The sequence below is a fragment of the Natrix helvetica genome (genome assembly GCF_964273705.1).
Source record: "Natrix helvetica genome assembly, chromosome: 4".
Classification (NCBI taxonomy): Eukaryota; Metazoa; Chordata; class Lepidosauria; order Squamata; family Natricidae; genus Natrix; species Natrix helvetica.
In genome coordinates this window covers 113,257,645-113,284,976 of record NC_138550.1, presented here as the reverse complement: position 1 = coordinate 113,284,976, position 27,332 = coordinate 113,257,645, and the positions used below count along the sequence as shown (strand labels likewise).

General features: G+C 37.1%; 1 protein-coding gene across 1 annotated transcript in view; it reads right to left on the bottom strand.

The window, feature by feature from the left end:
• Window positions 1-27,332, bottom strand: part of LOC309392127 (cadherin-19-like) — an 82,539-nt gene that overhangs the window by 34,977 nt on the left and 20,230 nt on the right. The window contains exons 2-4 of the mRNA XM_081953120.1: window positions 13,383-13,601; window positions 9,623-9,725; window positions 1,737-1,838 (exon numbers count right to left, since the gene is read on the bottom strand). Coding sequence (XP_081809246.1) covers window positions 1,737-1,838; window positions 9,623-9,725; window positions 13,383-13,571 — 394 coding nt within the window. The 5' untranslated portion in view covers window positions 13,572-13,601. The remainder of the gene's footprint in view (window positions 1-1,736; window positions 1,839-9,622; window positions 9,726-13,382; window positions 13,602-27,332) is intronic.

The window sequence follows — 27,332 nt, the reverse complement described above, 5'->3', positions numbered from 1 at the left end:
CATTAAAAGGAAGTAAAATGTTACCAATATTGCTTATACTTCTTATGGGAGTTACTTCTTTATGTATTTCTTTTTTTTTCTTTACTATAAACAATTCTTTCTTCTTTTTTTTCTTTGCACTTTTTATTTTCTCTCTACTCTTCTTTCTTTTGGGTTGCATCAGTTTTTACTATTGCAATTATAATCTTTAATTATTTTTTTTTTTGTAAAAACAGAGAATAGCCCTTGTGGATTAAACCAAAAACACTACTACTATAATTTGCTTCTCTCCAGTGGTCAACCAGATGTGATGTAAGAGCAAAGATTAAATATAGTCAAATTTGGGTGGCTATGTTAATTTTATACATAAATTAAAAATGACCAATCAATAAATGTGATAATGATCATTATTAATAGTGTTTTCCTCAATAGCTTTATCCAAACAATTGCTACCTGGATTTTTTTTTTCCTTTTGGTATGACCTGGATTTCTCCCATTCAGCTTCATTAGAGTTTACCTGAATTCTAATACTAAATAAAGAAGAAAAACCAGGCATATTCACTTTATTTTTTATAGCTCTGTCCTAATATAGCTTCTAAGATGCAGACTTCCAAACATTATACTCTTTCCACAAATGTAAATTCCCTAGAACCTCAATATCTTGCTAGCTCTGATTTGCATTCTACACTATTATTTTGAAATGTCATGGCCACATAGCATTCCAAATACTCTTGCATTTTAAAATGATCTGGATGATATTTATCAACCTCACTGTCTTTTAGAGACCAAATTTCAAACTTATAGTATAGGATATTTTGTTTTATAGTAAACTTACATCTCTGCATAGTGAAATAAATCATATAATTTATATTCAGTTTCATAATTTATTAAATATGGGAGGAAAGCCAAAATGTTGGGATAGTATACGTTTGTTTACCCAGGAAGTTTGTTAGATTGAAACTAGATCACAATAGGGCAAGCCCTTGATTCAGTAAATAGTACTTGTTGTGGCTCGCCAGCGGCCAGAGGAGCTGGCAGCAGATTTGGCAGCAGATTTGGACAGTGAGGAGGTTGGTGAGGAACATGGGCCAGTCTTTGGAAGGCTCTGATGAGGACTCTGTGTTGTAGGCAGAGAGGGGGCCAGAGCATTATGCCAGTTATCAGCTGCCTTCAAAGTCTGACATCAGTGAGGCAGCCGAACAGCTGTTCTCAGTATGTGCATGCACAGAGTTGCCAGACGAAGGGAACAGCTAAAAAACAGGGGTCAACTTGGGAGTAAGGCTACAGGTGGACGATGAATGGCCCCTCCCAGAGGAAATAAAAGATGAGTAAAAGGGAAGTGGAGTTTACAGGAGACAACTAGTTTGCTTAATGGGCTCGTGACTCTCTGAGACACCTTGCCAAGTTTTGCAGATATCAGCTTGGCAGCTCTCTATGCCAGATAAGGTAAAATCTCCCTTGAAAGACTTTGCTGTATGTGAATGAGCAGAATTCACAGTAAATTAATAGAAGGGGTTTTTGACGGAGTTTTAAGTCTAGGTCAGGACAATACTGTACATGTGGCTTTCCAATTTTCTAAATGAGATAGGCGGTATACAAATCAAACAAATAAATAATAAATAAATTATAATCTTACTGAATTAAATCTCATTTATTTGCTTTTTGAAGTATTCCTAAAAATGAATCTAATAAAATTATAGACTGCAATATACTTAAGTGATTTATTGGTGATACTTAACTTAGAAAAGAAACAATACCTGAAGTTGGTTCCACAGAAAAATAAGGTTGTTCTGGAAGAATACTGTAAATCAGACGAACACCTGTTGGGTATGTTGCCGTCACCTGAATGACTGAGGTACCTGAGAAAACATTGGACGAAAGATCCAGCTGTTATAAGAATATTGATTTTTGGACAGAGATTTGCTCACCTCGGTTATGATATTTTGTTACATTTCTATTTATTCTATAATATTAGTCCTTTAATAATAGATTTTTTTTTGACACGGTAGCTCAGTGGCTAAGACACTGAGCTGATTGATCAGAAAGATCAGCAGTTCAGCGGTTCAAATCCTTAGCACTGCATAATGGGGTGAGCTCTTATTACTTGTCCCAGCTTCTACCAAACTAGCAGTTTCAAAGCATGTAAAAAATTCAAGTAGAAAAATAGGAACCAACTTTGGTGGGAAGGTAACAGCGTTCTGTGTTCCTTCGGCATTTAGTTATGCCAGCCACATGACCACAGAGATGTCTTTGGACAGTGTTGGCTCTTCGGCTTTGAAACGGAGATGGGCACCACGCCCTAGAATCAGGAACGACTAGCACATATGTCTTTACCTTTACCTTAGAACATGAAATATGATCTGCAAAAGTCACTTGCTGATATTCTTGGTGGAGTTCCCTACTTCATGAGTGATGAATCTTTCTTTAGGTGAAAGTAAGCACTGTCTTAATGTTATCCATTTATTTAGTGATGTGCAAATGTTATAACACCTGTCCTTTATGGAATCCCACATTGTGAATAAATAAGGAAGCTGATTTTGGTTGTCCATGGCAGTAAGATGGAGTTTCTTTGTAACTGTTTTCTCTTCTGCATTTTTGCATTTATATGAGGAACGAGGGCCATTCTGGTCATAAAAATGGAACAATGTCAGGGATGCAATGATAGTTGGACTATAACAAGCTTTAAAGGTGCTTCACAAATCAATATGGCACCTTTGGTTCTACAAGTAAAATAATGTGCCACTTCATGACATTTGCTGTCTTCACTGACAATTCCAGAAGAAGATTCCAATAATATATGGAAAGAAGCTGAAATACACTTTGGCGCATGAGCCTCTTGGGAGCTTTCAGGAGACATAAAACACATTGAAGAGGTTCATATCATGAGGCAAAGCTGTGCCATCCGACCTGGGCAGATAAATGAATCCATTTAGAAGCATCACCTACAGATACAGTGACCATATTTTCTTGGGAAATATAAAGAACAAACCCGAAAAGGGGATAAATCTGAAAGACCTTCATGAGGGTAAACAAGTTGCTTCCTGTTTATAATAATTGTTTTTTTATATATTTATAAGTTTGCTTTACAAAGAAAATTTAAGAGCAACCGCAAAAAAAAAAAAAACTTTAGAAGAAAAATGTTTTCTGATTAAAAAATACCTAAAATGAAACATTAAATGTAATTTTAAGTTAAAAAGACAATTCAATTTCCCCCTTTTTTCACATGTTTATGTAGAAGACTGGGTATTAAATGTACCATCGTACAGTAAAAGTTAAGAGATCAAAACACTTGCCAAGGCTGAAAGTGACTGTTTGAAAAAAATAAAGAAATCTAAAGGACCGTTTTCTGAAATATACAACTGCCCTTTATTATAAAGCATGAATTATTACAGTACCTATAGAGGGCAGAACAGCCTTTTCAGATAACTGAATATAAGACACCAGCTCCAGTAATGTTTGAGATGGAATTCCTGATGGATTCTACCTGATGGAATCCATCTTCCTGATGGATTCTAGCCTATATCTATAGGATATATCTATGGTATATCCTACTTTCATATCCTTTGATGTCCTTATCTTAAACGGTATGGTACAGTAGAGTCTAAACTTGGCAATTTTAAGAATTAGGAACTTCAACTGCCAGCAGGGTTGGCTGAGGAATTCTGGGAGTTGAAGTCCACAAGTTTTAAAGTTGCCAAGATTGGACAGTCCTAGTCTAGTCCTACTCCCATTTGCATAAATCATATTGTTTTATCTACATGGTGGAAAAAAATATTTTTAATGAAAGCTTAGTGAGAATACATCTCCTTATGAGCCAGGTTTTAATTTAAGAATAAAACTAGAATATGACAATTAATCATAAATGGGAAAGCAGAATATATCTGTCATTGGAGACCCTTTGCAATAAATAAATTAGCAACGATACTTGAATTACATTCAGATTTACTATTATTCTCCATGGAAGTTGTAAACCTGATGAATGGAATTCAGGTTAAACAACTTAAACTGATGTTGTCAGTAATTTTAATACTGCTATTAACATTTATTGGCTATCCCCATAGTTCCTTAGCTTGTTTAAGCTAAGGAACAATGGGTTGTTTAAAATTATGTTTTATTGCACTCCAGCCTGAATCTCTATACAGTTTGTAAATCAGTAAAATGAAGAAAAAATGGATACAAAATGGTCAAGCTGCTAAGGCATGATTTTTTCCCTTTCTCCCCAATATTATTTATGCAATAATAGTCCCTTTTTTAATATATACCTTCTGCGTTTGAAAGTATACATGCTCTCGTGTATGCATGTGAGCTGCTCTATTCTTTTAATTTTCCAATTGCAGTAGAGTGAAAAGATAGTAATATAAGCTTCTGGTCAGGGCAAAAAAAAAAAGCAATTGCCGTGTATCAATTTCCAATTTAATACCTATGGTATGGTTTGAAAGAAAGAAAGAAACGCCAAACAAGTAATGCAGCTATGATCCTCAAACAGGATTCTGATAGCTTTTCATATCCTTGAGGTCTGGAATGAGCATTTTCTACTGAAGAACAGATACTACAATCCATCTATTGAAGACAATTTCATCTCTACCCGGGAATTGTCTTGTCTCCTGGATCTAATTCTGATACTATCCCAACGGCCTTTTGAGAGATTACACCCATGGGAAAATATTCCCTAGCATTCTCTCTCTTTTTCTTTTCTCAGATCACTATGAGAAAAACTCATATCCAACTCATTTCTCAAACAGGGTTTAAATTTAAATACAAATTAACCTCCCTGTCAGGCAAAAGAAGACCTACAGCATTTGCTAAGGCTTGGAGTATCACATTCTTCCATCTGTTACTGGATGTTTTACGTATAAATTCATCAGGAGACCCCCAAATGATTAAAAAAAAAAACAGATATTATCTGTAAAAAAAAGTTGATAGGGAAAATGATTGCTGTGAAACCATTAGAAAATCCCCAGGCATTCTTTAAAGTAACAACTTCCATTATGTGTTACAGACAATCCATGCTACAGCGTCCACATTGCTTACATTCTGGGCTTAATGTAAAATGTTTAACTCATAAAGCCCTTTATGATTTAGCAATAGATTTGCCTACAGGATCATATTAATAATAGGAATATCACTCCGACTTCTATACCAGTCCATAATGCTTTACAGCACACTCTAAACAGTTTACAATGCCATCATTTCAAAGTCTCTTAAGCCCCACCTGTGCCGGCAGGCCTGGCATCTCCAGGGATGGGTGACCTCATAAGGTGGCTTCCACTATTATTAATATCCCCCCATCTATTATTTCTTTTCTTATTTTAGTTCTGCTTTTAGTTTTTAATGATTTTTAAAATAATCATTATTATATAATAGTTTGAGGTAATTATTGTTTTATGTATTTATTGTTCTATTGGACTGTTGCATGCTGCCCTTTCATGAGATGGGTGCAGATGTGGTATTCAGCAGGTTCTGGAGAACCAGTAGCATAAATTTTGAGTAGTTCAGAGAACCGGTAAATACCACCTCTGACTGGTCCTGCCCCCAACTATTCTCTGCCTCCTGAGTCCCAGCAGATCGGGAAGAAATGGGGATTTTGCAGTAACCTTCCCCTGGAGTGGCAGGGAATGGACATTTTATAGTATTCTTCCCTTGCCACTCCCACCAACCCATGCCACACCCACCAAGCCACGCCCACAGAACTGGTAGTAAAATGTTTAAAACCTTCCACTGGATGGGTGCCATATAAATTTGATTAATAAATAAGATGAACAGCTGAAAAATGGGCATACGTTTCTGGATTGCAAGCCACCCAGAGTTACCTTGAGGCAAGATGGACAGCCAGTAAATTTTACAAATAAATGCATACATAAATGCATACATACATACATAGTTGGCTACTGGAATTGCTTATGCTTTATATAAGCATATGTTTCTAATTTTAACCTAACTGTGGATGTTTTAATGGATTAATTGGGTACCATCAAGTCACTATTGACATTTTAAAACCACATACACTGATGTTCTCCATAACAACCAGTCTCTAACCTGACCTTTTGGGTCTTCCAATTGTGTATTCATAGCCACTGTAACCAAGTCCATCCACTTTGCTGCTGGTCATCCTCATTCATCACTCTCCTTCTGTCTTTCCCCGTATTAAAGCCTTCTTCAGAGGGTTATGTCTTCCCATAACTTTTAGTTTGTAGGATAATTTGAACTTGGTTATTTGTGCTTTGAGTGAGAACTCTGGGTTGATTAATTCAGTGATTTATTTGTTTGTTTTGTTGGCTGTCCATAGTATTCTCCACCAACATCAAAATCCAAAAGTATCAATACTCTTTTTATCCTACTTCTTCAAAGTTCAACTTCTGTTTCCACAGAATATCACAGGGAACACCATGGCTTGCATGGTTCTTACCTTTGTAGATATACACGCATCACAGCATTTTTTGGGATCTTTATGGCTGCTCTATTAAATGCTCTGCATTGCATTTATTGTATGCCTTTTCCTTTACTGTTGAATGTTTTGTTACTATATATCTTGTGAGTTGCATATCTTGGGATTCTTTCATGATTGCAGCAGGATATCAATGTAATAATTAAAAATAGACAAATGTCATGCTAGGTGTGTGCCATTTTATTAGAAGAACAGTGTAAACTCTTAATCCGGCTTCAATCACTGGGATACCTAGTTAATTAGTGATGTTAATTGGAGAATGCACTCAAATTTGATGAAGCTTTAATTGAAATGTGCGACTGAGTGGCACTCCAGGCTGAAATATCCCCCCCCCCTTCAAAGCATTAGATCAGTAGAAGCACACTGCCTCATTCTAGGTGCAAGGAGCTTCTATCTGTACTTTACATATGTAGGTCCCTGCCGAAGGAAAGCAGCCAGCTGAATTGGGTTCATGTCAGCTTCACTGAGGCCCAGTGACTTGATTTTACAAGTCAGTGTGCCATCTTGAATTAAATCATTTTAACAGTCGAGACAGTTGCTGAAAATAGAATGGACGCGCCTCTGAAGAGATCATGAAAAAGAATGGTTTTTTTTCAAGCTTCTCTGTATTCCTGGGGGGTGGGAATCATCTGGAGCTTTAACAGCTGCATGTTTTTTAAATGAGTGACTTCTTAAAGCAGCCACATTTTTTTTCCAATTTGAGAACTTGTGACTGTCACATTCATGTAGTGTTTTTCATAATCAGCTTCTAAACATTTGAAAGCATTATTGAAAACCCTAAATATGAATATCATGAAAGCTAAAAGAGAATTATGGGGATTTTTTTAAAAAAAGAAGCCTTTTAAATGAAACTTCTGGTCCACCAAAATGACTAATACATATGGTGCATTCTAATCAGCTACATTTCAGCTACATGAATTATGTTTTGGAAAAATGCCTAAGGGAATACTATGCAGTTCCATTTTCAAAAGGCATCATTTACTGTTATGGTTTCCTTGAGTCTAATGAAATGTACATGGAGGAGGAGGAAGCTTTCAGATAGTGTGCTGAATCTTGAAACAAAGGTGCATTGATATTGATTCTTGAACAATTTTCCCCTCCTTCGACTGATATGCCAGTTGCAGTGGTGGGATTCAGCCAGTTCGCACCACTTCTGGAGAACCGGTTGTTAACTTTCTGAGCAGTTAGGTGAACTGGTTTTTGGAAGAAATCATTAGGGCAGAGAACCGGTTGTTAAATTATTTGAAACCCACCACTGGCCAGTTGTATCCCTTTTTGTAACAAGAGATCTTTGTGATGGTGATCTATAGTTTCATCACCTTTAGGTTAGACTACTACAACATGATCTTTTAGGGCTATCTTTGAAGACCACTCAGAAACTGCAGTGCCAAAATAACAGCAGAGTAACACCTTTGCTACTTGTGGCTGCAAAGTTGGCACTTAGTTAAAATGCTGGAGATTACCTTCTTGTCTCTGAGCTATGTTTTAGACCATGAGTGTCATGAGACATATCATGATGTATCCCGATACTTTTTTCCTTTGCGGAGCCAGGGTGGGTGTGGCCTGTGTGTGTTGCATCCAGCCCGTGGACCACCAGTTTGACAGGCCTGTTTTAGACTGTCTCTTCTGAGGAGAATCTCCCTGTCCTTTTGTTCTTTTAGAGAAGAGATAACTGTGGTTCCTCTCCTAGATAAGGCTATGGGATATAGATATGGAGATATTTACAGTATCTCTTATCCATATTGTACACTAAGAGCTTCTGCACTGGAGATAAATTCCTTGTGTGTCTAATAACACTTGGTCAAATACACGAGTTCTATTCTATTCTATATTTTTAATCTTTTATGTGGTGGCCTTTGTGTCAAGAAGCAGCTTCACTTCTGAGGTTAGATTAGCAATTTCCATGCAGAGCTTTCAGAAGGTAGTTAAATGTTCATATCTCTGTTGTGCTTTTGTTAGTTGTTTGATATGGCTTGCTTTCTGTTATTACCTTGATTTTTCCCCAATTAATTTAATTAATTTCAAAAAATATATATTGCAATTGTTTCTTGGCTTAGAAATCTGAGCAATAACTAAATCAACATCTCCTGGAACTAAATATGTGTTATAGATGCAACAGCATCTGAAAAATAACTGAAATTAATTTTAATACACTTTAAGTGTAGGATGCCGCTTTTCACTCCCCTTCCTCTTCATTACAGCATCAATTATCTTGAAAATTGTCAGAAACTGAGTGATCTATACTGGATCAAAACCTCATAAAACTGCCCAGATATATCTACAGCAACCAAATACAAACCATACCAATTCTAAGAAGCAAAAATTAAACAGAGAGAAGACATACAGAGAAAGATGGAGCTGTAAGTTGAATCCAGTGCAAATTGGAAAGGCAACAGCAACAACAAAAATTGCAAATTTCATCCAAATTACCGGTAGGTGTCTTTTGCCATTTTCAGTAAGACTGCTCAAGCTAGATGAAACAAACTAGGTTTTTTAACTCTACATTCTTATCAATACTTGTACAGCTAAGTAAACCAGATTACAAGTCTCTAAAGAGGGAAAGTGTATCTTTTTCAGACTCAGGGTATCAGGAAAGATAGGATTTTCTGCATTCAAGCCCTGGGAATTTACATTAAAGGGTTTTATTTGGGGAGGGAGGCTTGTGGGGAGGAGATTCTAGAAGGCCACTCACTCACTGGTCCTTATTAGACCAAATCAGCAAAGAATGTCATTGAATGATTATTTTAAAGAAGCAGAAATGTCCAAAAGGTAGAAGTCAAAAAAATGGTGTGTCCAACCTCATCAAATAGTGTATCCAACCTCACCAACCTCACCATCCAATCTCAGGCAGGGGTGAAATTCAGCAGGTTCTGACAGTTCTAGAGTAGTGGAAATTTTGACTAGTTTGGAGAACCGGCAAATACCACCTTCTGGCTGACCCCAGAGTGAGATGGAAATGGAGATTTTGCAATATCCTTCCCCTGCCAAGCCCACCAAGCCTGTCCACAGAACAAGTAGTAAAAAAATTCAATTTCACCACTGACCTCAGGGTATAATGGAATGTACAGGATCTTTGAAATAAGAAATCCTTGTGAAGTCTGGATACTTGGGAAAAAAAACATTCCTGTAGCAACTGCAATACTTATTTTATCAATACTCACAAACATCAATAAAAGAGCTAAGTACAACATGCCATACCCTCTGGAGACATTTCAGGAACTGTAGCTTCATAAGGCCCATCCAAGAATTGTGGACCTTTATCCTTCAGATAATTATTTTGTTTGTCTAAATCAGACTTCAGCTGGAAAAAAAGAGAGTAATAAGCTGATCTGAAAACATCATTCAAGTAAAGCTCATTGTTTTCAAAATGAAGTAAAAGAAGAGAGAAAGACAGACACAGTCAGCAATGCTTTTTAGGTTGAGATTCATATTAATAGAAATATTAACGCACAAAATCTGGCATTCCAGTTGCAGGCGAACTGATGCATTGCTTGTCTGCCCAAACATGTTTGTTTGTTTGTTTCTGATTCAGGAAGACAAACAATTGTAGAATATGACATTTGGGCTGACAAATATTAAAAAATGCTAAGTCCAAGAAATGATAGGTCAAACAACAACAAACAAGAGGATCCTGAAATTTACTGTCTCTCTCCCTTCTTTTTCAATATTTCCCTGAAGCCAATGGGTGATATTATATATCATTGATGATATCCAGTTTTACATCTATACCACTGTCTAACCAAGTGAAGCTGTTTTACTTCTGTCCCAGTGCAATGAGATTACAAAATGATACATGTTCTACTCTCACATTGCTTCTGATCTATTTCCAACAAATCACAGAAATTCTGGACTGAAAGAACTAAATATCTCCAAGCATAACCTATACTTTAATTTTAATTTTCTATACATGGCCTCTACACATATGTCCAGCTTTGACCCTGATCCTACTTCTGGATTTTTGAAGCAGAAGATCAAAGAACCTTTATGGAGCAAACCAAAGATCTGTTTAGTCCAGCATTCTGTAGCCAATTCTATATTTTTTGGCAAATTCATAGGCATTAGATCTCCTCTACCTTGGGTGTTTAACATCTATTACCAGTGATTCAAGGAAGTACCATACAGTCAACCAGACTTAGAGTTACTCTCTATGAATTTATTTAGCTCTCTATTAAACATTCCAAATTGTTGGCTAATACCACATGTTATGGCAACATACCCTACAGTTTAACATTGTTTTGTGTAATATTGTATTTTCTTTTTTAAAGGTTTTTTTTTATTTTTTTACAAACATATCAATGAGTGAACAGTGTGGCACCCAACTGTCTTACATTTTAGTACAAATGAAATAATAGTCACCATATTTACTACAGTTGACAAGCTTATATAGTTCTGGTAATAGAACACATATTTTGGTTGAATTATAATCTTCCATTATTTAGTTATTCAATATTTCAATGTTATTTTTATGCCAATCACCATATTCTGAGTGTCTTTCCTTTTACTACAAATAAAATATTACTAATCATATTTGTTACATTTAACACACATATATGGTTCTAATAATAATACCCATATTTATGCTGTTATAATCTTCCATTATTTAGTTATTCAATATTTCAATATGTTATTTTTATTCTTATTGTATTTTCTTATATCATGTGAAAGTTATAACACTATAGAAAACCTCTGGATTTGCATATTCTGTAGAATGCTTGATTTTATATATCTTCACCTTGCCTCCATTACTTTGTTTGACTCTAAGTTAAGTAGCACCCAAAGCTGTAATCTTTTCTATATCAGAGTTGTTTTATTTCCTAATAATTTTGTTGGTTTTTTTTAAAAAAAAAACCTCTCTTCCAGTTCTATCATATGCTTTCTGAAGTGCATGACCAGAAATGTATACAGCATTTGAAATGCAATCTTATTATTGTTGTATATTTAGAATATTTTTATTTTTGAGTTCATTTCTAATCATTCCAGGTGTGGAACTTGTCTTTTCTTAGTAGGCATACAAGTGCCATAGTGAATAATAATCACATTGCATACTGAGCTAAGTCTCCTCTCCACTCACAACCAGGTTGTCAGAATAAATAGAACATAGGTTTGATATGTTAGGATTAGTCTATTATTCATATTCAAAGGGAAACTATCAAGAATGGCTATAAATTCACTGTAGAAGTTCACTGAAAAAGCCACTCATCGTTTTCTATGTACAATATCCTTTATGTGGGTCAAAATATTCTGCAGTCATTTTTTTTGGCCTTCAGATTAAAAATATTTGAATTTCCTTACTCTTTTGTTGATTTTTTAAAAAGTCAAACCATTGCATAGCATGTGCACATTTTAAAAGGATACCACATTTATGGATACACACATTTTAATGTATGTTTCTCTTTGCCCTTTCTGAAATAAGTCATCATTCTTCCACTATGGTTGCTTTAAAAAGCTGTGAAAAGTAATTAATAGATTTTGAGTACTTCACCCTTTGGGCCCAATTAAATTTTAGTGCCAGTTAATTAGTGGTTAAACTTTTTGCCATTCATTCAACTTGAAAGTTGCCTTACAGAAAAGGTTGCAACATCTAAAGATCAAAAAGTGGATTTAGGTGTGTTTTTGTTTACATGTTTGGTCTTGCTTTTTCCTCACAGTAGAGGAGAAGGACACAAAAGGCGAGAGAAGGTGCAAAGAGGAGGAGGAAGAATTCGGAGTAAAAATTAGCAAATGTGCAATCAGTGTCTATATTTTAAGAAGAATAAAAAATAATTGTTCCTTGTGGCAAAGCCACATTAAAATAATGAACCATGCAGGGCCCTAGAGCTGTCTTACTGGTAAAAGGATTTAGTATTAATCAGCTTCATTAAAAATTAATGATGAGCAAATTAGCCACTACTTAACATAATAAAATACCCAGCTAAAATATTGGTAACTCATTCCTTGTGCTATGCATCTACTCTGATGAAGAACCAAAACTGAACAATGGTAACAAGGGTCGAAATCAATAGCAATAGCACTTATATACTACTTTGCAGTGCTTTAGAGCCTTCTCTAACTGGTTTACAGAGTCAGCATATTGCCCCCCATGATCTGAGTCCTCATTTTACCCACCTTGGAAGGATGAAAGGCTGAGTCAACCTTGAGCCTGGTGAGATTTGAACTGCTGAACTGCAGCTAGCAATCAGCTGAAGTAGCCTGCTGTGCTGCCCTCTAACCACTGCACTACCTCATCAATGGCCAGATGTTGATAATGATTAACTTTTTATTTTATTTTTGGAAGATAAAAAGGGTTGGTCTGCTCCACAAATGTGTCTTACCAACCAGGAATACCAACACTTGGGGTAGATTTTCCAAGACACCTGCTAGTGGTATTGAAACTCATTCCTAAAATTGCTGGTGCTCTATAATTCAAGAGAAGCACAAATAACCACAACCACAATCAGAAAATGCCAGTAACCTGTTGGTGAATCTCTACAGAAGGACAGCACCTTTTAATTTTTTTAAAAATCAAAATATAAATAGTAAAACCATTACTACCTTATGTATATTCAATCATGCAAGAGTTGTTCTCTTGCTAGTCGGGTGATACCACTGACAGTTTCACTCAATGGGATACTGTCAGTGTCACATTACATAATCTAATTGGTTTTGCTGCCTGATGTCCCACTCTCAGATGGCCAAATCTTGGTTCTATACAGAGAAGCTCTATGCCTAAATAAAAACAGACACAGAACTTCTCCTGATTCATTTAAATGAGAACCTTTAGGAAAGTAGTAGTAAATGCTTCTGTGCTTCTATGTCTTTTATAGATCATTGTATATTGCTACATATACAGTATAACACAAGAAAGTTTCAAGAAAAAATCTTTCTCACCAGACTGGATTAAAGGAAAGCTTAGTCAAGCAGCCAGATATCAATCAACACCTCGGTCTCTTGCTAATCTTCTTTCAGAAAATTACCATACCTGGCCTGATTTCAAAAGAAGTGTTGACATCATCTCTTCCTGTGCAACGAGCAATCTCCGAATCTCGCTAAGATTCACAATCTGAGATCTCATCAAATCTTGTTCCATGTCCTTAGTATCACAATTGTGCATGCATGGCCCCACGTGAACGAGGGTCAAAGCAAAATAAATCCATTTTTGACAATACATGCTGATAATTCCTTTTCAATCAATATGCATCTGTGGAAAGAAAGGGGAAAAAAATAACTCTTAGAGCAGCAACCTTGTTTCTGTGTCAAATTGATGAAAACCACCTTTTTAAAAAGTATCTTTGATTCGATATTTGTTTTTCAGAAACATGTAAACCAGTGGTGCAATTCATTTGGTTCTATCTGGTTCAGGTGCACCAGTAGTGGTGGCAGTGGGAGGCTCCGCCCACCCACCCAGATATCATCACATCCCATTTTGACACTCTGCACATATATGTAAGATCCTGAACATGTACAGAGGTGGCACATGCATGCTCACCTTTGCAAACTGATAGCGAAGGTAAGTTGATTTTACCCCTGATGTAAACCCACAAACAGGATAGACACAGGAAAATCACTTTTATCATAGCTGACCAATTAAGCTTTCACATTATTGTTATGGAATCTAAAAACAATTCTAAAAAATATTTAGCCATACAGTATAAGCACTTAAAGGAGAAAACAATGAGTCTTTCCCTCTTTTTTTTTCTTTTTCTTTTTTGGGTGGGGGAGGTCAATTTTAATCAGACCTGCAACAGAATATATGAATTTGTAGTTCTGTTTTCTCTTAGTGAAAAGTTTTCCAGCCTCGGTAACTTTAAGATGCATGGATTCCAACTTCAAACATGCTGTCTGGGTAACTACTGTAACGCTCTCTACATGGGGCTTCCCTTGAAATGCACCCGGAGGCTACAGTTGGTCCAGAACGCAGCCGCGCGGGTAATTATGGGGAATACTAGGTACTCCCATGTGACACCGTTCCTGCGCGAGCTGCACTGGCTTCCTGTGGTCTATCGGGTGCGTTTCAAGGTTTTGATAACAATCTTTAAAGCGCTCCATGGCTCAGGACCTAGTTACTTGCGGGATCGTATTCTGCCCCATACATCCCTGCGACCAATCCGCTCGCACAGAGAGGGCCTCCTCCAGGTGCCGTCCACTAGACAGTGTCGTGGGGCGGCGCCTAGGAGTAGAGCCTTCTCTGTGGCGGGCCCAGCCCTGTGGAATGACCTCCCTCCGGATATTAGGAATACCTCTGACCTCCGCTCCTTTCGTATTAAGCTTAAGACCCACCTATTCCAAGCAGCTGGCCTGGCTCAACTTTGATCTAACCATATCGCTCCTGACGGGTTTTTAACTGGGTATTTTAATTATATTTAATTATCTAGGGGTTTTTAAACACTGTATTTTAATTGTTTTTATTTATCAGCCGACCTCCTCCTTGTGTGTGTCTCGGTATATGTCTCTGTTATATGTTTGTTTTGTCCACATATTTATTTCATATGTTTCATTGTACGCCGCCCCGAGTCCTTCGGGAGAGGGTGCGGCTAAGAAATAAATATTTATTATTATTATTATTATTATTATTATTATTATTATTATTATTATTATTATTATTATTATTATTATTATTATTATTACTCTCAAACTTGAAATCTATACTTCTTACAATTGTAATGGTTGAGAAACATTAAACTAGCAGGACTTCTGGGGAAACAATGGCAGACTGAAGATAGCTCTGTAGTGAATGAAGTGACAGCTTCGGTGGAGAGAGGAGTCAGTAAATAGCTTGGCTCCCTGAACTCTCTGGATCAAGAAGTGAAACCAGTTTGCTCACAGGTGCTCCTTACAAAAATCTCCACAAAAAGATCATAAAAACAGTAGCTTCCAGTGGGTTTCAGAACTCTGGGGTCTATGAGAAAATAATCTTCTCTAAGCTGTAGTTTGGCTCCATCAAACGGACACTGGGTTTGTGCACTTAATCAATTATGGAAATGGCTTGTTACAGTAACTACTTTTTAGATATTAAGAACCTTCCAAAAGACAGGTTTCATTACACCATGTTATTTTCCTTCAATCCTCAGTGAACGAAGTTTCATGTAAATTTAAGAACGTAAAGAAAAAATATTTTATTTTGATATAAAAAACAAAAAGAGGGCTAAAAAGTTTGGTTTAGAAAGTTGCAAATAGAAATAAGACTTTGAAACTAATTATGAAACGCCTTCCTGTCGGTTATTTAAAATCTCAATAAAATATATGACGATTTTGAATTCAATTGCAAGAAATCTTCCCATGGGAAAATGTGGTGGATTTGGAAGGGGGGGAAAATGATAAGAGGAGACCTGAAAGCTGGTCAATAGACAGAATTAATAATTACAATTGAAGGAGAAGAAGTATATTGATACAGAATTGAGAAAAAATATTTTAACTCAATTCAAGACGATTTGGTAACAATGTACTTAGAACTTTTTTTTTTTAAAGACCATCTGCTATTATAAAAGTGTCTTTAGAGGAAAGGGTGGATATGTGAGAATCAGGCTGTTTTGGATAAGGATTTTAAAATGGCGGACTACAGGAATGATATGGACAAAGATGTTACACAGGACTTCCAAATGAAAGCAGGTGAGGTTTTAATAGCCACAAGGCACACAAATATAATAAAGTAGAGCAGGGGGGTCAAACTTGTGGAGCGCAGGCCAGATGTGTCACACACTAACCACAGCCACCCTGGTTTAGCAAAGGGGAAAAAGTAATGATACATCATGTGATAACAACATAACACCGTGGGTTTGACACTGAAGTAGACTTGGATATATGGATTTGAACTCAGAACAGTGACTTGAACATATTTTTTTAATCTTCGACTTATAGAAGAGATATGTTGTAAAAGAATTCCAGAAAAAATAATTTTTTTTTAAAAAAACCCAGTTTTTGGAACATGAATTAAAATGAATAACCATCAAGACTTTTAAAAGCAAAAAGACAGATTATTGGCTTATTCAATCAATTTCTATATAAATAAAAATGTAATGTTTGTTTGTCCAAAATCTCAAATCTCCGAAAGTTTGTCACCGATTGCTTTGAAATTTTGACACAACATTGCATTCGAATACACACATGTTTTTATATATGTATATTATATAGATGTCACACCTGTGACAGGTAAAAACATGCTTTCCTCCCCTCTCCTCCCGCCGGGCCTTTGCTGTCTGAGGCGGGGTGGTGATGCACCATCCCTCAGCCGCCTCCCTCTACCCTTAAGCCAGCCTCCCCCCACCCAGCCCAGTGGCGCTCCAGAGGAGGCAGAGGAGGAGCATCTCCTCAGCTGGACCGGCAGTGCGCACTCTCCACCACCCCCTCACAGCGATCCAGCTACGGCCTCGCCAAGATGGCTCTGATGGAGGGCAGCGGTGTCAGCCTGAGGTGCAGTGGAGCTGGGGCACCCGCTGGGTGCCCTGTGAGGTGGTGGCTGCAGCAGCGGTGGCATCTCTGCATTGGGCCATGGCTGGCGGGGGCTGCCTCACATCCTTCCTCCTCATCATCATCCTGCTCCTCAGAGGACGCCGGACGCCTCCTCTTGCTGCCACCGCTGAGAGAAGTAGGGTTGGGGGCGGCTGCCACCTTCTTCTCCTCTCCTCCTCAGCCCGGCTGGGCTGGCACATGAGGGAGATGTCGTCATCATCGGGGGCAGCATCGGGCCTTCTGCCGGCCCCAATGCAGCAGCAGCCACAGCAGCCTGACTCAGCGGCAGAGACACAGCAGAGGAAGAAGATGGTGCAGCTCACGATACTGCTCCCACCCGCCGCCCCACTACGCCCACGGGAGACACCCCCAGCCTCCCTCCCACACTGGGGTCTGGAGGGCCCCATCCAGCCCATCGTTCCAAAGGCTACCCATCATGGGGAGCTTGGAGGGTGCCAGGCCGGGGCCTGTGGGAGCACCCTCCATGGCGGCTCTTGCAGGGGCCACCATGGCTCACTTCCATGCCTCTGCCGGGGGAGCCGTGGCCGGTGTAGCGAGTGGCAGGACCCACCAGGTGGGCAAGACCCTCACGAACCTTGTCGCTGCTGGTAACAGCATGGCCCTGCCCAGAGGGTACCACCCTGGGAATGTTTCTTTCTTTGCATGCTTTTGGTAAATGTGCCCGGTCCAACGTCTTTCCAGCAATTGAAAATTGTTTCTCACATGGACAATTATATGTTGCATGTTCTAGAGTTGGCAAACCAGACAATCTCTATATCTGCACAGACAATGGAACAGCAAAAAATATTGTATACACACAAGCATTGTGAAATTAAACATATTAGAAACTTGCGCTTTCTCTTTTCTTTCTTTTCCATTTAACCAGACAGCTATTGCAGTAATAAAAAAAGAAAAAATACTTCCTCCCTTTTCCAGCACCTTTTTGAACAGCACCTTAGAAGTTTTTAGCAAAGATTAGACTTTTGAGATTTTGAACGAACAAACGTTACATTTTTATTTATATGGATTCTTGTGTTCTGCGATGCATGCATTTATTCTCCTGTTCATTTGTCCTATATATGTTGCAGGACAGATTTTGCATGGTATTTTGTAGACTCCTTGGTTTTCTAGCTGGATTTTATCTTTGGGGCTTCTTAAGATGTTGGCTATTTTTTGGTCAATGTTGAAGGCTGTCTGGTTATTGTGTTTGTGGAGAATTTTGATGATTTTATCTATGGTGCCTTTGATGTAAGGGAGAAGGGCACCCAGGTTAATCTCCAAAACAGAACACTTCAACAAGAGAATAGTTATGGAAGCTATTGAAATAGAGATACACCTCCACAACATAAATAAACGTGATGATGCCTCCCACCTACCAAACAGCTGGAAACCAGCACTAGTCAACAAACGAGCCCCACCCACCACCCAGGCCATTGCAACATGAAACAACAATGTACACAGAGGCAGCACCAATCAGCACCAATCAGCACCAATCTACCAATCATGATACATGATTGTGTGTGTGTGTGTGTGTGTGTGTGTGTCACAACCCCTGGTATGCCAAAATATGAGAGGGAATACACTGCTTCCCCTTTCTGTCCTTCGGTTCACTCCAGGAGACCATCCGGGCAGAAAACCATATTTGTAATGTTGCCTTTGTTGTATTTGTGCTGATAAATAAATAAAGAGAGACTAATATAGATCTATTTCAAGCTATTTAGCTCTCATCAGCTAGCCTAACACATCTGCCTAATATGTAATACAGCCCAGGTTCAAATCCCAGTAAGGGTATGGCTAGCTGATGAGAGCTAAATAGCTTGAAATAGATCTATACTAGTCTCCCTTTATTTATTTATCAGCACAAATACAACACAAATATAACAAAGGCAACATTAAAAATGTGGTTTTCTGCCTGGGTGGTCTCCTGGAGTGAGCCAAGGACAGAAAGGGGAAGCAGTGTATTCCCTCCCATATTTGGGCATACCAGGGGTTGTGACACAATACATACCTATTTCCCTGGCTTAGCTGATAAAGGAGGAGAGCCTGTGGCTTAGTGGCTAACACATCTGCCTAATATGTAATACAGCCCAAGTTCAAATCCCAGTAAAGGTATGGCTAGCTGATGAGAGCTAAATAGCTCGAAATAGATCTATACTAGTCTCCCTTTATTTGTTTATGAGCACAAATACAACACACACACACACACACACACACACACACACATATATATATATATATATATATATATATATATATATGTGTGTGTGTGTGTGTGTGTGTGTGTGTGTGTGTGTGTGTGTTGTATTTGTACTGATAAATAAATAAAGGGAGACTAGGATAGATCTATTTCGAGCTAATTAGCTCGAAATAGATCTATCCTAGTCTCCCTTTATTTATTTATCAGTACAAATACAACACAAATATAAAAGGCAACATTAAAAATAAAAATATGGTTTTCTGCCTGCATGGTCTTCTGTGATGAAGCCGAAGGACAGAAAGAGGGAGTAGTGACCTTCCTCCCATATTTAGGCATACCAGGGGTTGTAACACAAATATATATATATATATATATATATATATATATATATATATATATATATATATATATATATATATATATATATATATATATATATATATATATATATATATATATATATATATATATATATATATATATATATATATATATATATATATACGATTTTTTCTTAATAGATTTTAATGGGTTTTACTTCAAGAAGATGAATGATAAGGCTTTAAAAGTTTATTTATATATGTTATCATTCATGTATGAAATTAGGCATTTTATAAATTGCCTAGGCAATCTACAGAATGACAAAAAGCTTCATCAAAGTATGAAACACTTAATATTTCATATATTTCCTAGACATTCTATGTGATGCCAGATTGCCTTCTAGTATAAAGTACTTCCACTAAAATGTCATTCTAATCTTTTTTGTTGCAACAGTAGGTCAATACTTCTCTTTTTGTCTTGTTTTTTTAGAAAGAAAATCCTGTACTTTATTTTGCATTTCTTTTTTCATTTTCATATACAGCTTTTTAGTAAAGGGTTAGGGTTAAGCTTTAATGTTTGAGTGCATACAAAACTGTCACACTCACTTTATTAAAACCATGTTCTAGATTAGCTAAAACATTTACCTGATAAAAATAAAGAATCATGGTTAAAAAGTTCACAAGCTTTCCTTTAAGATGATTTTTCTCTTGTAGCAATAGAATGTTGCTATAGTTTGGGCAAGGACTTTTAAACACTTAAACCATAATTTTTTTTAAAAAAGCAACTCTCTCCATCTATCTTCCTGCTTGGATCCTAGGCCTAAACTAAAACCATTTTTTTTCTTACAAAAATACACATTCTAATAAAAATATCTAGATTACTTTAAAAATATATATTTTTTAAAAGACCATTCTATAACAATACTTATTCACCAATTTGAAAGACTGTGCATTCGGTTTACACAATAAAAGGTAAAATAAAGGACAAAATAAAGGACAAAAGTGAGTTTTTGAAAACTAAATACATCTAAAAGATAGTTTTCTGAAACAAAAGACTGTCTATCAAGAAATGCATGGAGGCTCAAACCCTTTAAAAAAGTATACCAGCCTCTAAACTCTGCAACTAAAACATCCAGAGTTTCATATACAACAATAGAAACCAGTTTCAGAAAACATACTGGATAATAATAGAATTTTCCCCTGGAGCCTCTATTAACATGCATGTTATTCATCAGAAGATAGCTTTGTTACTTTTTTTTTAGTTGAGATTTTAGGATGGCTAGAATTGTAGACTTCCTCTCCAAATTTTATACATCACCTTCATAGGATGATGAATTATTTGTCCTAGACACTTTCTATATTCCCTATTATTCAAATGCCATATAGTGCAATTTTCACTGAACTCAGTAATAAAAGAAACATTATCAGACCTGACTAACAAGAACCATTCAATATATCATCATTTTCACCTACTTCACAAATGAAATAACCCCATTTCTCCCCACCCCACCCAGCAAATTAGACAGGTGTCATGCTTTAAAAAATCAGTCCTGGATTGAGGAATGTATGTATGTATGTATGTATGTATGTATGTATGTATGTATGTATGTATGTATGTATTTGTGTTACAACCCCTGGTATGCCTAAATATGGGAGGAAGGTCACTACTCCCTCTTTCTGTTCTTCGGCTCATCACAGAAGACCATGCAGGCAGAAAACCATATTTTTATTTTTAATGTTGCCTTTTTATATTTGTGTTGTATTTGTACTGATAAATAAATAAAGGGAGACTAGTATAGATCTATTTCGAACTAATTAGCTCTCATCAGCTAGCCATACCCTTACTGGGATTTGAACCTGGGCTGTATTATATCGTAGGCAGGAGTCTTAGCCACTAAGCCGAAATAGATCTATACTAGTCTCCCTTTGTTTATTTATCAGTACAATTACAACACAAATATAAAAAGGCAACATTAAAAATAAAAATATGGTTTTCTGCCTGCATGGTCTTCTGTGATGAGCCGAAGGACAGAAAGAGGGAGTAGTGACCTTCCTCCCATATTTAGGCATACCAGGGGTTGTAACACAAATACATACCTATTTCCCTGGCTCAACTGATAAGGAGGCGAGCCTGTGGCTTAGTGGCTAAGACTCCTGCCGACGATATAATACAGCCCAGGTTCAAATCCCAGTAAGGGTATGGCTAGCTGATGAGAGCTAATTAGCTCGAAATAGATCTATACTAGTCTCCCTTTATTTATTTATCAGTAGAAATACAACATATATATATATATATATATATATATATATATATATATATATATATATATATATATATGTGTGTGTGTGTGTGTGTGTGTGTGTGTGTGTGTGTGTGTGTGTGTGTGTGTGTGTGTGTGTGTGTGTGTGTGTGTGTGTGTGTGTTTGTGTTACAACCCCTGGTATGCCCAAATATGGGAGGGAGCTCACTCCTCCCTCTTTCTGTCCTTCGGCTCATCACAGAAAACCATGCAGGCAGAAACCCATATTTTTATTTTTAATGTTGCCTTTTTATATTTGTGTTGTATTTGTGCTGATAAATAAATAAAGGGAGACTAGTATGGATCCATTTCAAGCTGTTTAGCTCTCATCAAGTCTGATGACTATCAAGTGGCTAGCAAGTCTGCCTAATATGTAACACATCCCAGGTTCAAATCCCAGTGAGATCCTGCCGAAACGTTGCAAAGACAATCTCAACCTTACACGGGAAAAGACCCAAATACAACAAAACCAGCATACCTACACCCGTGAAAATCTACGAATATATATATTCTCCCGCGTAGAATTGGAAGTATCTTCACGACGTTTCGATGAAGTCTCATTCATCATCTTCAGGCTGGTGCTTCTGGTTTGTGATGCAGCTGTGGTCTGGCTTCTGGTTTGTGGTCCGGCTTCTGGTTTGTGGTCATTATCGGTGTGGGTTTGGGCTTGCTTTTTGCGTGGATGTGTGATAGTGACATCCTGTGTGGTTTTCGTGAATGTGGGTCTGGTATCATTCTTTGTGTTAGGGACTCGTTTGTCAGTGAGGGCGGGTTTCCAAGCCGGACCACAAACCAGAAGCCAGACCACAGCTGCATTATTAGCCACTTTAAACCCCTCAAATCCATACATTAAGCAAACTGATGCCCACCACGGAGATGTGGCACGACCACAAACGCGAAGCCAAACAACAGTAAAGCAGCTCACCAGCTCAAATCCCTCTGCAACTCAGACTAACACAAGCACAACCAGGCCCCCACCCAAACAGAACACGCCCCCATCCAATCAGAGCACAGCCAAACTCCCATCCAATCAGAACACAGCCAAGCCCCCTACCAATCAGAATACACCTCCACCCAATCAGAATGCAGCCAAGCTCCCACCCAATCAGCACAAACCCCCACTGGCAGTTAAAAGGAGGAACCGGCTGAGATCTCACATTGCTCCTGGAAGCACCAAGCCGGAAGCACCAAGCCAGAAGCACCAGCCTGAAGATGATGAATGAGACTTCATCGAAACGTCGTGAAGATACTTCCAATTCTACACGGGAGAAAACCCGAACAACCAAAGACATACATACATACATACATACATACATACATACATACATACATATATATATATATATATATATGTAAATTAACTGATATATTAATCTTCCATTTCTGACAACAGTTCTTTTGCCTAATGAATTTCAATTGTTATCTTACTATGTATAGAACAGAATGGTATAAAGAGAAGCTTGTTAATACATTGATGTCACATTCTACTGATATATCTTTCAGCTTAATAAGTCTATAGAAATGATGTCTCCTTTTTACAATAAGCATCTCACATTATTGCCAGATTGATAAAGTCTTGGCCAATAACACCCCACATATAACTGTGACAAAGAGGAAATGGTGACAAATTGATATGACAATACCAGGAGTCAGTAGAATACCAGGAGTCAGTAGAATAAAAAGCAAAGAATTGGAGAAGATCACACGTTTCAACATCTAAAAATCAAAATCAAAAGATCATGGCATAAACTGGCCATGGTGGTCCCAGTGATTATCAGCACACTGGATGCCACACCCAAAAATATTGAATGGGACTTAGAAAATCTGTACTTAAATAGCAATAGCATAAATTTATATATAACTTCATTGTGTTTTATAGCCCTCTTTAAGCAGTTTACAGAGTCAACATATTGCTCCCAACAATCTGGGTCCTCATTTTACTGACCTTGGAAGGATGGAAGGCTGAGTCAACCTTGAGCCGTTGAGAATCAAACTGCTAGCAACTGGCAGAACTAGCCTGCAATACTTCATTTTAACCACTGCACCACCATGGCTCTTAAAATGCAAACAAAATTTCCCTCTGTCGGCTATGAAAGGCTACAATTTTTGGATCTGCACATACATTATGCCAATACACAACATCCTGGATTATTGGGAAAAAGGAGGCCAACACCAGCTGCCTTTATTTCATATTGTTGTGGACATATTATAATAATAAAGTGTATTCCTATAATTACTTATCAATAATACTAATTAATTAGCCTTTTCATTGCTTTTCAAAAGCAGTTTAATTCTTACAGTCAGCACAATGAGGGCCTGATGATACACCTGCTTCTCCATGTTGATTAATTAAGAATAGTGTATACCATTAGCTAGAACAAATACTTATTAGAAATTAGTTGATTTCTATGTCTTGATGAGTTTCTTTTTGTTTTGTTTTGGTTTTACAAAGTAATATAACATAAAAGTCTTCCATCTGCATCTTTTTAATGGAATTCAATACAGATTAAAGTCTTGCTATTAGATAGGGAAGTAGGTTTGCTTTATGAAAGTGTATTTCAAAAAGTTAGGTTGCTGTATCCAACAGATTTTCATGAATTTTAATTGCTATCAGATACATGCAGTCCAGGACCTGTCAAGAAATTAATTCAGGCAAATTTAGGAAAGGGCCTAAACAAAAGAAATTCTAATTTTCTGGATATATCTTCTTTCCCACCAAGGAAGATGTATTGGCATTTTAATGGTGTAGGATTGATGATAGAGGATTACCTACTTTCTACAAATGTTCTACCACCATTACATACTGTATCAAAAAAAAAATACTTAAAGCTGGGGCAACTAAAGTAACTGTCCCTATTAATTATCCATAGTATTAATTTCAATGCTTCTAGGAAGTTCTTTGTTCCTCTATATAGAGATAATATAATTTGTTGCCTGTTCTTCATTGTTCTCCCTGCTTTGGCCTGTATTTTGCCAGTTTCACCTGATTGTGAAGTTTCCTAATGTTAATAAACATAGAGCTATAAACAAAGAAATATACAGTGATACTTCTTGCTAGCCAAACTGAGTGATAGATCTACTTATTTTCACTTGAAACTGACTAGGAACATGCACTGTGCAAACTAAAGTTGGAAATTAAATCACCCATTAGAAGACTCTAGGTTGTGACATATGGAAATTATTTTGTTTTTCCCCCAAAAAAAAGTATTTTCAGAAATTCAGTTACCTATATTTGTTTTTCTGACAGATTTCCATGAATTTTATTTGTTGCTGAATATGAATATGCATAGCTTACTTCATGTTTTAGAATTCAAACAGATTATTTCATTGCACACTGAGGAATTGGAGAACTAAACAAACATATCTCAACCTGTCACCAACATACACCCCGAGCATGCTTCATGCTAATCAGTAATTATTAAAGGATCATTTTTCACACATAAAAGAGCTAGTTTTTTTTATTACAGTTAAGTGAGTTTCATCCTTATGAATGCTCTCTATTTATTTATTTTCTATTTGGTTAATGTTCTCCTTTTATTGTCTTTATGCTGATTTTTTAACTCTAGTATGTAAGCTGCCTAAAGTGAGCTTGATGACTGAGGCAAATAAATAAACAAATGAATAAATGCATGCTGAATATTTACAAAACAGTTTTTTGATCATCTTATTGAGATGTTTTATATGACAATAGCTTCATTGGCTTTCATCCCATCTTTGAGCATAATTAAACCTTTGGTTATGACCTGGGGAAAAAATCAGACTCTTGGATCAAACTGATAGAATAGCATTTTCTCCCATATGCAGCTGCCTGGGGATGACTGGGAAAAGTCATTTTTAAATATTCCATCACTATCAGAAGGACAATTCTAAAGCAAACACAGGAAACAAATATAACTCCATTCCTGCTCCATCACAGCAGCTGGCCAAGTCTCATTTGTCTTGTCCCAGTGCCCCATGAGATATTGAATTTTAAACTAATTTGTCTGTTAGACAAGGTACATTTTTAACTGATGAGTTCCTCTCTTAATTTTAGTTTATCGGCATTGTTAACTATCTTATGTACCATTTTAAAATGCAAATATCACCTAAATACTTGCTGGATAAATATTTGTGCAACACCTCCAAGAATAATATATTTTAAAACTCAGTTTAGCCTTTTATAAATATTACCTTTTCAAGGCTATTACAGTCAAAATTCTGCCAAAAAACTCTTAAAGTGTGATGTATTGGATGCCATAGGTGTAGTAAAAAAAGCTTATTGCACATTAAATAACTCAGATCATCTGAAAATTTCACAAGAATAGCTAATGTTCTAAATACCTCTGAAATTTGAGATTAACTCAATCAATCAGAATAGAGCTGGAAGGGACTTTGGAGGTCTTCTAGTCCAACCCCCTGTTGAAGCAGGAGACCCTAAACCATTTCAGGCAAGTGTTCTGACCTAGGCTTCACCAAATCACGAAATAGACTCTCTGTCCCCCCAAAAAACCCTTTTTATTTGGCTAATGTTAATTCCTAGCATTCACATCCAGCAAAGTCCTAGCCAACAGTCTTTCAAGGGTGAAGTGAAAATACAGACCTTATCAGTCCTTGGATAGTTCCAAGCTGATAGCTTCCAGATGCAATGCTGTACAAAGAAATACTTCACAAAGAATTTCTCAGATAAGCAAATCTTCACACTAATTAACTAATTGTCTCCTGCAAACACCACTCTCTTTTTGCTCCTATTTATTTCCTATGGGAGAGGCCGTTCAGCAACCCCTTGTGCCTTTACTCCCGAGTCCACCTCTGTTCCTTAATTGTTCCCTTCTTCTGACAGCTCTGCGCATGCACACATCGGGAACAGGCTCCAGCTGTTCTTCAGCTTCACTTATCTCCGATTCAGAAGGTAACTGATAACTATCGGACGGCCCTGGCCTCGTCTCTGCCTCTGACACAGAGCACTCAATAGAGCTTCCCCAGACTCCAGGACTGGCCCATGTTCCTCCCCAACCTCCTCACTGTCTGAGTCTGCTGCTAGTTCTGCTGGCCATTTGTTGGGCCACAACAAGAAGTGACTATCCATTTTTTTCTTTAAAAAAACCCCTCAAGTGATGAAGCTTCACATGGCAAGCTGTTCCACTGGCTAATTGTCCTTATGACATCCTAAATATAGAACTGCCCATTCAAAAAAAATCAATCTTTTTGTACATACACACAAACCAATTGTTATTAACAAGAATTCCTCAGTAAAATAATTTGATTTATCATTCAATGGCAGCTTGAAAAGGTTGAAATTTTTAGAGGTATTTGCTGGTGAAATCATTGCAACGATTGGTATTCCTCAACAAAATAGAGTGAAAAAAAGGAGGACCTTGTTTATAGATCCTACTGTATGTCTGGAAAAATGGTCAGAACCCAACAATTCTAAGTCTTTGCTAGTTTTTGGCAGCAAAGATCCCAATCTCAGAATGGAGCTTGTTTCTGATTGGGGAGTGTTTATTCCTCTACACTGATTTATAAATAATTGCACTTGTAGGCAAATCTTACTTCAGCATTACATGTAGGTAGAAGAGTGTATATTTGCAATTTTAATACAAAAGAGGATATAGTGAAAATGCATTTATATTTTAATTATTTAATAAAACTTAATTTCTTTCATTCAAATATTTGAACACATAGAAACT